The 14,788-nt window shown below is 44.0% G+C and overlaps 1 protein-coding gene and 1 pseudogene across 2 annotated transcripts in view; one reads left to right on the top strand and one right to left on the bottom strand.

The window, feature by feature from the left end:
- Positions 1-379: 379 nt before the first annotated feature.
- LOC114552912 (sodium/glucose cotransporter 2-like) lies at positions 380-9,193 on the top strand (annotated as a pseudogene).
- Positions 9,194-11,564: 2,371 nt separating this feature from the next.
- fbxo46 (F-box protein 46) overlaps positions 11,565-14,788 on the bottom strand; it is a 20,542-nt gene continuing 17,318 nt past the window's right edge. For both annotated transcript variants that reach the window (XM_028574507.1, XM_028574506.1), the window contains exons 2-3: positions 13,656-14,285; positions 11,565-13,562 (exon numbers count right to left, since the gene is read on the bottom strand). In XM_028574507.1, coding sequence (XP_028430308.1) covers positions 11,763-13,562; positions 13,656-14,138 — 2,283 coding nt within the window. In that variant the 5' untranslated portion in view covers positions 14,139-14,285 and the 3' untranslated portion in view covers positions 11,565-11,762. The remainder of the gene's footprint in view (positions 13,563-13,655; positions 14,286-14,788) is intronic.

Here is a 14,788-nt window from a genome sequence, read left to right as displayed (position 1 = left end):
TTTTGGGCATAAAAGAGGCCTTAATAGATACAAGTCTTATTTCTGCATGTAAATGTTGAAAATCCAGTGGAACTACATGAGGATACCTGTTTTTTCTATGGTTGTGGCACATCCTTTGAATTAAGTTGGCGCTGCCTATTGTCACAGTTACAGCTGGCCAAGTTCTCACTTGACTGACCATTAATTCCATCGCTGAGGCATCACTTTCTGCCAGATGCAGGTTTTTTTCTTGTTCATATTTATATCTAAGTTCAGATTGTTTTTTTTTTGCAGAGATGAAGGTATTTTTAGGCTTTTATTAGAAGCAAAAGCCCAGATAAATCAAAGACAGGTTGTAGTATAGAAAAGCTAATCAAATCAACGACAGATAAGGGAAGCAATGGCGGATTCTCGTCAGACAAAAGTGATCATCAACAACCCAGCAGACATCGCTGTCATTGTTGGATATTTCATCATGGTTATTAGTGTCGGCATTTGGGTGAGTGTACCTGTGTTAGTCTGTGTGCGAACTGAGACTGAGTCTAATCTTTTGGGAGATTATTATGATTTAATAAAAAATGTATACCACCATAAAATATGCAGGTCCTATAATTGTATGTATAAGGAACCACAGGTGACATTGATTTTGGTTTGTGAGAATAACACAATTGTCCTGTCTGTGTTTTAGGCCATGTTTCGACCAAACGTGGGACAGTTTCAGGATATTTCCTGGCAGGACGCGATTACGACCTGGTGGCCGTGAGTTCAGTAAAGAGCCGCCCATTAGCTTATTAATATCAGTGTGTATGTTTGCCGATAAGACGTTGCAGCACAGAAATGTAAAGGTGGTGTTATCATTTCATAGTTTATCCATCAGAGGGGCTGAAGTTTATATTTTTACACTCGTAAAATGTCCTGCTCAGTAAATAAAAAAAAACAATTTAGGGAACCCTTTATCAAGAATGTATGCTGCAGGAGTATTGTAACTGTAAGTTCATGTCTTTTTAGTCATGGAAGGATGTCAAGGCAAAGTTTGTCCAAATACAGGTCATATCCTTTTGTATCTTAAAAGTAAAAAAATATAGTGGTTCCTTCCAGAAAAGGGGCAATATATGGCTCGATTTTGAAACTCCTAAAGATTTTGATGGGTGAATATGCTGTGCACGCCTCTGTTTTGTGCATTTCTGGTCATAGTCTTCATACTGTATGATGTCACGGTACTTCTGTAGGTTTGGATTTGGTTTCTTCAATGATTTTCTGTGTTCTTTTTTTAATTCAGGTTGGTGTGCATCTCTGTTTGCCAGCAACATTGGTAGTGGTCACTTTGTGGGCCCTGGCAGGCACTGGGGGCAGCGAGTGGCATCAGCTGTGGAGGTTAAAGTGGAACGTAAGTCACACTCACAGCTTGTACAACTCAACTCAACTTAATTCCCCATAAATCACCATTTTAAAACACTGAATTCATGCATACATTACTCTTGTGCCAAAAGCCACCTGAATCTACTGTAAGAGGTAAAGTCTCTCACAGTGCATTTGGAGGATAACATGATTTAATATGTCATATTGTGTGTTGTTCATTTACTGTTTAGGCTCTGTTCATTGTGCTGCTGCTGGCTGGTTGTTTGTACCTGTCTACCTCACAGCTTGGGGTAGATTTCAGGCTGTATTATGTGTTAACAAGTGTAGCCTATCGTTCACTGACATGATGACTTCTGTAATTTTTATATTGATACGCACATCATGCGTTAGGTGATCACGATGTCTGCAGTACCTGAAGAAGAGGTCAGGGGACCAGGATCAGCCTCTACCTCTCCGTTATCTCTCTGTTCCTCTACATTTTCACCATAAGATCTCAGTGAGTCATCCTGTCTGAGAAAACAAAAAACGTACAGTAGGTTTCTTTCTTGGTTCCTTCCCCGCCCTCTCTCTGTCTCTCTCCAGGTGGATATGTGTTTTCGGGGCTGTGTTTATCCAGCAGGCATTAGGGTGGAATATCTACTTGGCCGCCATCACCCTTCTGTTAATAACAGCCTTGTACACTGTTACAGGTATGTAGGCTAGCCTATGTAATGAGCCCTAGTCCAATTTTACACATGAGCATTAGATTACCCATCATGACGGTAGTGTTCCTTTTTTAAGTAAACTTATTTTTATTTAGCCTCTGAAAACAGTTGCATAATGTCTTCTATGACTCTGGAGGGAACTAACCTGAAATTTGAAAGAATTTCCCATCATGTCAAAGTCATGTCATCAGGGTTATCTTGGCTTGACTTGAAACTGCAAATTCAAAACAGAAAACCTGTGTTACATACTAGGGTAAGGTAGCATCTTTTAATGAAAAGATGATACCATGTTGCATTGTGGGAATTGTCAGAATGTAGTGTTTTTGGAGCTTGGCCCAACAATCAGTATGTATCACCCTCCTGCTGCTTCAGTTCTTTTTTACCTGTCTCTTGCAAGTCCCCCAACTTTATCAAAAGTGCAACATGAACTTGTTGAAGTGCCTCTTTAAATGTCACCATTTGTGGGTAAGTGTGTGTATTTTACAGCGTGACTGTGTTACCAGGGTGGCCTGGCTGCTCTGATGTACACTGACACAGTTCAGACCTTTGTCATCATTGCCGGGGCCCGTCCTCACCCGGCTTCTGTAAGTACATCATATTTAACCTTCAAAAGATATTTTTATTCACACTACACACAGTTCATGTTTTTTGGCTTGTCAGTCCCTCTAGGCCTGTGGCTATGCCCTCCCCTGCAACTTCACAACAGGAAAGAGATTAACTAGGGTCAGTAATCATTCATTTCACTGCAGCAGTGTACAGTGCGCTGACACTGCAGGCGTAAAACTCTCCACCTCAGCCTACACAAAGACAACCACCCCTGCAACTTTATTGATTTCTTTTATACTTGGTCAGTATATACCAGTATAATCCTTGTGTAGATTATTGACAAAGAAGGAGGCAGACAAGATAAAAGTGGGAAAGAAACCAGTGGAGGAGGAAAAAAAGGCCACCTTCTTCTGTGAATTGGTGATCGTTGAGATGATAGTGCTGACTCAGCGGCTGACTCATATCTTTAGTTAGGACAACAAGAGAGCTTTGGACTTTTAAGCTGAGTTGGAAAGAACAAAGCATACAGTGTGTGTATTTTTTTCTTTCTCTCTTTTTTTTAACATAAAACTGTCTTGTTTTACATGTTGTTAATGTAATAGGATATTCATGCATACCATGCAGCTATCGGAATTTAAGGGTTGAATGGAATTGAGGTGAATTGTAGCGTCATCACTTTGAATCGAAAAACACCACTAGGGTCCAGCATAAAATACACAGAAATTACAAAGAACTTACCCTTTCTCCTTTTGACTTCCAGCTTTTGCTGAAGTAGGAGGCTACAGTGCTCTGCTGGCCTGGTACAACTCTGCTATGCTAAGCAATTTCTCTTCAATGGATCCCAAAGCGCTACAATATCTCCCCCACTGCTACACCCCCAGACACGGCGCCTTCCAGTGATACTGAGGCACCCAACCACAGGGGACCTGCCCTGGCCTGGAGTGCTGTTTGGGATTGCTATAGTGGGAGGCTGGTACTGGTGTTCAGACCAGGTGAATATCCCAGTTTGGCGTTGACGTTGAAAAGCTTTGCTTTTTAGTTTCTCCATCACACAGAGCTGGTATTAGTGCTCAAGGTATACACATAGATCAACCAACGTCTAGTAGTAACTACATGTTTGGTTTAAATTAAGATAAGACCAGAATATGACTTCTTAACATCTTGCAATAAGATTTTAAGTTTGCTAATTTTATTTCTCTGCATTTTGTTAAATTGGTCTTCAAATACCTAAATAAGACTGCTCCTCCACCCCTTTGCAAAACAATAACAAGAAAGCAAAGCGGTACCAGATCCACCACCTGAGTAGTGTTAAAAGGCTACCTGTCGTATCCCTTTCTGTAGAACATCATTTGCTCAAACTGCCTTTTCAGTAAAAAAGGGCAAAATTATTTAACTCCCTGCCAGACCACTTGAAATGTGTCCCAACATTAGCCACCTTCAAAAATCCTTATGTCCCTATATAAATAAACCTTTAATAATATAAAAAAAAAATATCATGCCTTAGAAATCTGTATTTCTTTGGTTAAAATAAATAAATATATAATAATATAAAATAATAAAATATTATTAAAATTACATATATATATATATATATATATATGTATATGTAATTTTAATAATTTACCACCTTTTTCCTGTATTGAAAAAATCTATTTAGCATCTTTGCCTATCCTTAAAGGTGCAGTAAGTAAGACTTATAAAACTAACTTTCTGTCATATTTGTTCCAGTAGAACTACATGAAGCAGGTCATTTAAAAAAAAAATCTGGCTCCTCTTGCACCACCTACTGTAGTGCTATTTGCAAAAAATCCACCGCCTCCCTGTTCAGATGCACCAATCAGGGCCGGGGTCTAACTGCGTGTCAGTCACTGCTCATGCACACACATTAATTCTCCTTGTGGGGGAGGGGCTTAGGAGACCGCTTTTGGGCTTTAGAAGAAAGGGGAGGGACTGAGAAGTTGTCGATGTTCAAATTCTTTGGCTAAAGACTGGATCTTCACAATCCTACCCACGGCACCTTTAAGGAGCAGGAATGATCAGGAGACCTACGAACCAAATAACTCTCCAGCCATACATAATGCAAAAATGGATGGACACCTTTTGGCGCTTTACTCACAAACTGAACCAAACTCTATAAACCTTGACTAGATTTCCATTTGGAAATGTTTCTCATGTGTGAATCAGTCTTTTCTTGACACAAAATAAGCTATCCTGTCTTGTTTGACTCAGGTGATAGTCCAGCGGTGCCTTGCAGCTCGTAGTCTGACCCATGTGAAGGCCGGCTGCATCATGTGTGGCTACCTCAAACTGCTGCCAATGTTCCTCATGGTGTTCCCGGCATGATCAGCAGGGTACTCTACCCAGGTCTGTGGCTTACGCTTGTCCTTTCAAATCACATTTAAAGGGGGTTGACAAAACAACAGACACACCATAGGGTGAAGTATGATAGCTCTGCACAGTTGTACTTTTATCAAGCAAATGTCATAAAAAAGAAATCTGTATCTTTACGCTGTGTGTGTGTTTTTCCTCCACCTGTAGATGAGGTTGGCTGTGTTGTCCCTGAGGGGTGTGAGAGGGTGTGTGGGACTGAAGTGGGCTGCTCCAACATCGCTTATCCTAAACTGGTGGTGTCAATTATGCCAAATGGTAAGAAAACATAACAAACAGTGTGTTTACATGCACAGCAGTACAGACTACTTTTTAAAAAAATGAGGAGGATAAGTTTTATGTTCCGTTTCTCATCCTTTCCACTCTCACCACCAATTTTGGCCAACTTCCTCTGATCTTCTCTCTCTGTCCCCTTCTTCTTCCACGCACCTTTTCTTGCTGCCATGATCTCTCTGTGCAGGTTTGAGAGGTCTGATGCTGGCTGTGATGTTGGCTGCTCTCATGTCCTCTTTGGCCTCCATCTTTAACAGCAGCAGCACCCTTGTTCACCATGGACATCTGGACTCAGTATCAGACCATGGGCCACCCAGCGAGCTGCTTATTGTGGGCAGGTAAAAGGACGGTGTCTTTCTCTTGTGCTTACCGATTACAAACCATATGTCGCTGGACTACATTCGCTACATTTAAGGAAGTACACTGAATTTTGCTCACAAACATTCAGTGATGCCATGTGACCTACAAGGTCTTTGTCAGGGGAAACATCAGAGCATCATATGATACAAAAAAACATCCCTTATGCCCAAGCAGTTTGTTATGCATGTAAAAAAAAAAAAAAAAGGATTACACTAAGTGGTGGGTGGATCGATCCAAATATCGATAATATCGATAGCCTACCAACGTTGGTATTGATATTGATCAATACCAATGTAATGAGATTTTTCTCTCCAATGTGTACTGCTGCAGTTTCATCAAAGGCGACCTGGTCGGGCGCCTGGGTAGCCCATCTGGTAGAGCACCCATATACAGAGGCTCAGTCCTCGCCGCCGTGGCCGTAGCTTCGGTTCCGACCTGCGGCCCTTCGCTGCATGTCATTCCCCTCTCTCCCCTTTCATGACTAAGCTGTCCTATCGATTAAAGGCCTAAAATGCCAAAAAAAAAAAGTGCCGTTGCTCTCAAATACCGCTCCTGTCAACAGTGCAGAGCAGGCACACTTCTTCCCCCCCCTCCCCAATTTAATGTTGTACAAGTAAGCAAGCAGCCAGGCCGCCATGGCCAGCAGCACACACACACACAAGCAGGACAGGCGGAGCAGAAGAATGACAGAGAGGAAGAGGGGCGCTGTGTGGCTAAAAATGAAACAACGGCAAGCTGTATAATTTGCAAAAGGCTGTAAGATACAGTGTTAACATAACAAATTTATACAAGCATATGAAAATTCTGTCCTGGGTTTTAACTTATTAATAATCACAAAAACACTTAAAGGTCATGAATATTCATTCAGATTTAACAACTTGATGATGAATCGGTATCGGTATCGGCAATACTGGCCCTGTATTTACTTGGTATCGGATCGATACCTAATTTTGCAATGCTCACACTAGATTACACTATATACAGTACAGGGCACATGCAATGCAGTTTGTTCTGCCTTTTTATATTTTACAACACACATTTTTTAAAATGAACAAAACAATGTGTAGTCTAAAATGCTTCTTCCTGATAAAGTCTTTTTCATGATGCTATGGTTCTACTCCTTGCATAGATGGCATTTACACTGCTAGGGTTTGGGTAAGGGCTTTACTAATAAGAACAATTTTTAGGGGGTTTTGCATTCAACTTAACAATAGCTGATATTTTGTGCCATTAACCATTTTGAAATGAAAGAATTTGTTTGTGTTTATAGGTGGCCAATGAAATGTCATTAAGATAAGTAGACTGAGCTCCTCAACTGAGACCCAAGATACACGTGCTAATTGTGATGTGATTGATACCACGACTTTAAAAGTTTATCTTAAGGGCTTCTGTTGAAACAAACTCTGGGGCTATTCCAAAGTGTATGAATGTAGGATACTGTGAATTGATATGGATAGGTTTGAAGGCATCACCAACCGCCCATGTATTTCTTCTTTTTGTTCTTCCTCTCCTCTTTAGAGTCTGGGTTCTGTGCATCGTAGCCGCCAGTATCTGTTGGATCCCAGTTGTGCAGGCGGCTCAGAGCGGTCAGCTGTTTGATTACATCCAGTCAGTCTCAAGCTATCTGGCGCCGCCCTATCGCCTCAGTCTTCCTCCTGGCTGTGTTTGTGAAGAGGGTCAATGAAAAGGTGAGATGACACACATGGTAACATCATATTAAATCATATTACCATTGATGAAACACCTGGGGAATCATACCAACAGAACATTTGATTTTCCATCTGCCTTCACCTCAAGGGTGCCTTCTGGGGCCTGATAGGCGGCCTGCTGATGGGTCTGTGCGGATGTTGCCTGAGTTCTGGTTTGGTTCCGGCAGCTGTGTTTTCCCGTCTTATTGCCCTTTCTTGGTGTGTGGGATCCATTACCTCCACTTTGCAATCATACTCTTCTTCTGTCGTCAGTTCTGGTGCTGGTGGTCAGCTACTGCACCCAGCCCATAGAGGATCTACATGTGAGTGACTTAGTGTGTTAATAAACTCACAGATGCACTGATTCACTGAGACCCACATGTTTGTGTAACAGGAGGTACACAAAATATCAGTCATATCAAGTTCCTTAAAGGTCCCATGACATGCTGCTTTTTGGATGCTTTTATATAGACCTTAGTGGTCCCCTAATACTGTATCTGAAGTCTCTTTCCCGAAATTCAGCCTTGGTGCAGAATTACAGCCACTAGAGCCAGTCCCACAATGAGCTTTCCTTAGTATGTGCCATTTCTGTGTCTGTAGCTATTGAGGAGGAGAGAGAGTGGGGGGGGTGGCGTTGACCAACTGCCACTTTGCTCGCTTGAAAGCCATGATGTCTCTCTCTCTCATGGGTGGGCCAAATTCTCTGGGCGAGCAAAGCAGAGAAAGGGGAGGTAACCTCGGCCCATCTGAGTTTTCATTTTCTCATAGACAGGGTTGGCTGGGGGGGAACGCATATTAATGTTAAAAAACCTCATAAAGTGAAATTTCCATGCCATGGGACCTTTAAGACCAAATCTTATTCATTAAAGGGCCATGATATTAGGGCAGCTGTGCAATTAATTGGAATTTTAATCACGGTTACGATTTTGGCTCCTAATGATCACAAAAAACGATTATTATGCACATTACGTTTAGCGAGTAAACTCTTATTTTGTCTTGTGTTCTGAATTGGAAAAAAAAAAAAACAGTTCAACAGGAAGAGTATGAAGGGACATTTCACAGTTCAAGGTGTTTCCACTGTTGATTTGTCATTTGACAGTTTCACTGTTTTTTTAAGTTCAATGCATCATCTTTCTAAAAGTCAATGATGCTGATTTCTATATTGACCAAAATAATTGTGATTATGACTTTTTTTCATATTCGAGCAGCTCTACATAACATGAAAGCTTTTTGAGAGCCCTGATCTGCCACTGGATTAAGCAAAACCTTGCCAGCATTTTAGAGGAAATGTACAAATGGTGTCTGTTTCTGTGGCTTATGAAATTGTTTTCTTTTCAGCTCCATCGTCTGGTGTTCAGCCTCGTCATTCAAAAGAGGAGAGGAAGGATTTGGACTGGGAGCAGGAAGAGAATGGAAGAAGAGCTCGGAGAGAGGCTGAGGAGAGGATGAGGGAGAATAGTGATGCAGGTAAGAAAGAAAAGATGTCAGTCACAAAAAACAGACAAATCTAGGAGAAAGTACTAACTCTCTCTTTCTCTTCCTCTCAGTGGCTGAAGAGGGGAACAAGTCTTTTTATCTGTCGCCTGGTTGGTCGGTTCTGTGGCGGGGGGGGCAGCGGCAGCGGCTCCCAGGCCCACGAGCAAGAAACTTCTGAGGCATCACAGAAGCTGCCTGACATCAGCGAGGACCCGGTGTGGAAGTACATTGTGGATGTTAATGCTCTCATTATGATGGCTGTAGCAGTTTTTTTGTGGGGTTACTACGCTTAGCAGTCATATTAATTCTACTTGAAAGTGCATGTGAGTTGGAATCTTGATGTGATTACATTTAATCACTTTGTTGGTATGATTCAGTAAGTCACTCTTCAGAGAGTAAATAAAACAATGTTGCCACCTGTTGGCAAGTACTTGCCACTGCAAATCATAGTCACAATTACAAAAAAGGTAAAAAATTAGGCAGTCAAGTATACTACCAACAGTCTCACTTCTCTGTAGAGCACAATGGGTTGTGCTCACTCACTGCATTTCTCCAACAGTGTGTGTAATGCAGTCTAAAAAATTTTATGAGGTTAGAATGCCATTACTGTATACTCTTACATGTTGATTCAATCACAAGTCCATCACTGAAATAAGAGGTGCGAGAAGAAAAAAGTATTATGTGGAAGCCAAGTAAAATGTATACTCCCATAAAGTATCAAGTAGCCCAAAGATTTGTTTTCAAAGTTTTTCAACTCCTTTTAAGAAAAAAAAATAAATAAATCAATGTATGAAATTGAGTCACTTTACAAAAGTCACCAAGGGAGCAATTAATACTCCGTATTTCATAGGCTAATGTGCATGTCTAGTTCTCAATGTGGTCTCTAATCTGTATTTAAATGTGCTTGGTCATTTAATCAGTCATACAATAAATCATAAGATTGTCAAGAAAAATTATTTGGTGGGTATATCTTAAAAAATACAAAGTATTGCTTGCTTTTCTGTCCCATAGAATACTCTTGAAAGCAGTTGTTTGCCGGTTTGTTACACTAACTTCAGCTCTGATAAGATGTGATAGGCATAAATCACGGTCATTGTAAGGACAAATGATTTAATCAATCACTGTTATAGGATCAGCTTTAAAACCATCATTGGTTGCAGGCCTGATATTTACTTCATCACACACCACACAAACCAGGTAGAGATTCAGATTTCAGTTTTAATCATCACTTCTGTTTTTATTTAAGCAGATAATTCCCATTAGCACTGTACATGTCTGGAACCTACAGAGTTCTCCCATGAATACCCAACCATCTTCCCACCTCCATGCAGAGTTTCAGCATCATTCATCACATCAGTCCAATCTGTCAGCTTGCAGGGGTGGGTGAGTTTAGAAGCAAGGGGGGGGGGGGAGAGAAAGATTTTTCCAAGAATGAAGAGTCACCAGGCACTGTTCATCTTACACTCCACACAGAGTTATGGGTGGATCCAGTAGAGCTGGATGGAGTCTATTGAAAATCTGATATCTAGCCACTTACAGGGTCCTGTGCAAATCCCAATACTCTTGATCATCTGTGAGGTATCTGACGCCTCAATCTCCTGCAGGGTGGGTAAGAGGTAGGGGGCTTTTAAGGCTGGAAGCTGGTGTAGAGTGTCTGCGGTAGTTGGTTTCAACCGCTTTGAAGCATGAATGACTGCTTTGGCAAACACTGCCCTCTGCCGAATTGGAGGACGGAGGAAAGGAAGAGAGCTGGGGAGTGGGGTTAAAACAAAGATGGAGCATTTAAAAAATACATCTTTGCAGGTAGAGTAGGGTGACACACTGATACAGGGAGAACACAGTCCTCAAGAATAAAAGCAAATACAACAGCAAACATTCTCTGACACGCCAATAAAACAGCCAAACAAAAAAAAGGCAAACAAGCAAGTCAATCAAACCATACAAAGTGACATCAGGCCTTTCCAAAGTGACATCAAGTTTCTCTTTTTAATCCCATTCAATCCCACTGGTCTTAATCAATAAAGTCCATCTCCCATAATTCTCTGTAAACCACAAAGTACTCAGTGGCTCCTCTTTATGGCTGGTCAGCAAGGTTAGGGTCCACTCTAAAACAATACCAGGTCTCAGTGGCCAGTAAGACTGGCTAGTATAGTGAGACTGTGCCTGTCATTAACCAATGGTATGGCTAGTTCAGAAATAGGTCAGTGACACAGGCAATGATTTCAGCAGCATCATCAGGGGACTAATCAACATAGTACAACATTACAGCACATTCAGAGAAATAGAAACGCATGGCGCGGGACAGGTACGAATGGCATCTTGTACAACGGAAAATCAAGTTTGCTTTATACAATCACATTTCTTTAGCAACGCTTAACATTCCACCACTGAAAACTTTTACATCTGTTGGACTCGGTACAGCTTATTCCTTGAAGCACCATTGTACAGCTAACATGGAAGTTTGTGATGCAACACAGAACATAGAAGTACTGGGAACAGTAAGGAGGCTCTAGGGCAATACATTTCTATGCGTCACTTTATGAATGCTAATCTCAATCAAATACACTGCAAAGTTTTCACATGAATTACCTAACAGCCATGTACGGAGTTAGACAGAAACCCGAATGAGTAAGAGGCAGAAAGAGGGCTGACTGACAGCAGCAGGAGGGGACCCCAACCCTGGTATGCAAACTTTTAAAAGGTGCCACACTGGAGCACAGTAGGGGGAGAGAGGGATTCTGTAGGGCTTGAAAAAGGCAAGGAGAGTGACACATCTCTTGCTTGCTTTGTGTCTCAACTTCCCTCCACTGAGGGCAAGTACAAGAAAGGAGTGTTGGAGCAAAGAAAAACAAAACAGTCTTGGAGTGCTGATTCTTCCTTGTAATCCTCTTTTGTCCTGTTCATTCTCTAAACAGAGATGATAGGGAGCAAGAACAGGGTAAGCAGGAGGAGATGAGAGTTGGCATGTGTGAGGTGTAGTCTTTCCTCTCTACCTGGCCTCCTCCCTCCTGTCCTCCCTTCTGGTGCGAATGGGCTGCGAGCCATCAGCAGGCTGCTGGACCCAGTTGTTATCATGGAGCCCGACACGGCAGCCCGGTGTGTCCTTGTCTGTACGCCGGCAGCACATCCAGTAGGAACGTCCATAAGGCAGGTCGTGGTGGTAAGGTTTGGGGTGCCATCGGCACAGGGAAACGTCCCCGCGCTCATATTGTCGCTTACACTGCTTGCAGGGGTCATCCCTGTAGAGAGGGTCTTGATTCCAGCGTGAATCCACTGCCCGCACCCCATATGTCTCAATCAACACCTTAAAGTAGTGGCAGGTGCACTTGAGGGCTGCCAGTGAGCGTGTCGGCAGGTAGCTGAAGATGTTGACCATGATGTGATCAGGCAGCAGCAGCATGTACTGGCGCGGCTCAAGGAGGCGCTGAATCTGAAAGCGGATCTCCAGGAAGTCATGGGACACGTGGCGGTAGAGGCGACACAGTGAAGGATCTGAACAGTCCTCTCCAACGCTTGGAGAATTTGGTCGAGTTGCCCGCTCCCCTGAGCTCCCTGCCACCCCTGCCCCAGGGCCATTGTTGTTGGCACAGTCCAAAGAGCAAATTCCTGACCCACTGCCTGTTCCTTTTACATCCTCCTCTGGGCCCCGAGGGGGCTGAAGGAAGAAGAGTTGTCCAGGAGGGGGATCATCTGATGAAGGGTCAGTGGAGCTCCCTACACCCCCACCACTAGGCATAGCGAAGCACACCGTCTCCTCCTGCACATTCTCTGTACTGTCTTTGCCATAAAACACACATTGGTCCACAGCACCTGTCACCACCACCTCCACATGGAAGCCAGTCACTCGCTCCCTACACACACCCACAGCTTTCTTCTCCTCCTGGGTTGGGTCTGGGCTGCCACATGCCTGCCTGTCTGGGTGATGGAGGTCTCCATCTGGTTTAGGGGCAGCAGTTGTGGCGGCAAGTAGAAGACTACTGGGGTCTCTAGATGAGGGGCTGACAAGCTGGTAGAGGTCACAGGTGATTTTCTCTTTGGCCCTGGCCGCTGCCTGGTTACCCCCACCACCACAGCTCATAAACATACAGCGTGACCTGCCAGCTGGCTCCAACTGAGACCGTGGATCCAGATTTGACACTCTGAAAGCTATTCTAACCTCACCATGACTGTGACTAGGGGGTGGAGGAGGGGTTACAACACCGGACTCCCCTCCTTTCCTATGCTCCCGTTCTCGGTCTTGATTAGAGGAGTCTGTTCCAGGACCAGCGCCCAGATGGAACCGATTCTCCTGGTTCTGGGACTCAAAGTGTGCTATGGCCTGGGCTACCCTCAATGACTCCTGCTGCTCCTCCAGCTCCTGGTCTATCTGGATGGGAGATGAGGACTCCTGGTCCTCTTTGGAGGGCTGGCCATTTGAACTGTCTGACACAAACACAATAGGAGTAGGGTCTGACACCGTGCCCCGGAGAAGAGTGTGCTGGTGTGTGGTAAGGCCCTGACTGTGAGTGGTATTAGGGGGCTGATGGTGGTGTTGATTCCCATGAACAGCCACAATTCCTTGGAGGGCCATGGCTGTCCTCTGCTCAACCAAGGCAACCATCTCTGCCACCGACAGCAGGTCTGTCTCATTCACTCCTCCTAAAGGTGGCTCATCAGGGATATGAGGCGCAAGTGAGGAGTCATGGCTGAGGTTTGGCTCTGAGGCTTGGGAGCGTGTTGGAGGGTCATAGGATGAGCATCTTCTACGTCTTTTGGCTTTACTGCAGTCAGTTGCCCAGTTACCTTTAACCTGCAGAGAAGGACCATCATTTATATTTAGTTAAAAAAATTTGCCATATCAAACAAAAATGTAAATAATGCCAATTGTGTTTCATCTCTTTACCTTCATAGCGCTGGGTCTGGGCTGACCTGCTCCACTGAACTGGTGTGCAACAAAGAATGCTATCTTCTCCTTGGTGTTGCCTGGCTTAATAACATACCAGGTGTCTAACAGCACCCGACCATCTTCCATCTGGGACCCGGAAGAGGGTGGTGGGGAAGGGGCTGAAGAGGGTGGAGGGGCCTGGCTCTGCGTCAGGGAGCTGGGGGCAAGCTCAGGTTCAGGTGGAGTGTTCTCTGAGCCCACATCCTCCTCTTCTGCATTCTCCTCCTGCACACCCACTATCATCCCTCCATCTTCACTTCCATCCACAGTCCTTCTGGCACCCGGAGAGGGCTCAGACTTGCAGAGGGAGGGGGCCCCTGTCCAACCACCGCCGCCTCCCCCACTGCCCCCTGAGCCTGGGCTCCTAGCTTTGTTCTGGGAGTAGGTGCCAAAGGGGCGTGGGCACCACAGGCGGATGTGGGAGAAGGTGTCTCGGTCCATCAGGATGCGGACCCCCGGGGCATATCTGCATCTATGCTGGCCAGCAAACACCCAGAGCCAGAGCTCTCATTGTCGGCTCCCTGTCACAGCGCCAACCTGATGGGCACTGTCTGTCATCAAAGTCACCAGCAACACTGGGCATACAACCTGCATTAAACAGAAAGTAAAGAAAGAAAAAGAGATAAATGGCACGGTGAAAACAGAGTTTTTTGTCTCTAGAACAACCATGCGCATCAGAGCCGGGATCAGTTCAGATAATCAATGAACAGTTGAGGCTGTATTGACTTATTGCCTCAAGGTACAATTCAGACAGGGTGTTAACACTGTACACCAGCAGCCAGGCCACTAGACTGGAGAGAACAGAACTATCATCATACTATTAACTGAACTAGTCACAACTGGCCGGCCTCTTACTTTGGCCAAACTCAATTACATTTGCTACGTTGTACTATGATCATCTCCCCACTTTGGAGCCTTTAAATCAAATTAAAGGGATTCCATTTCAGGTTTGGTGTCTGCAGTCGGCAGATGAAAGAGATGAAAGATGGAACACAAAAGCTCCAAATGGACTCTCCTCTCTTTCCCTCTGCTCCTCTACTGCATCTCAGTGCTTCAAAGAGGACTTAATAGGAGGCAACACAGGAGGAGCA

This window comes from Perca flavescens, chromosome 3 (genome assembly GCF_004354835.1).
Source record: "Perca flavescens isolate YP-PL-M2 chromosome 3, PFLA_1.0, whole genome shotgun sequence".
Lineage (NCBI taxonomy): Eukaryota > Metazoa > Chordata > Actinopteri > Perciformes > Percidae > Perca > Perca flavescens.
Note: the sequence above shows the minus strand (reverse complement) of the source record. Positions and strands in the feature narration are given on the sequence as shown.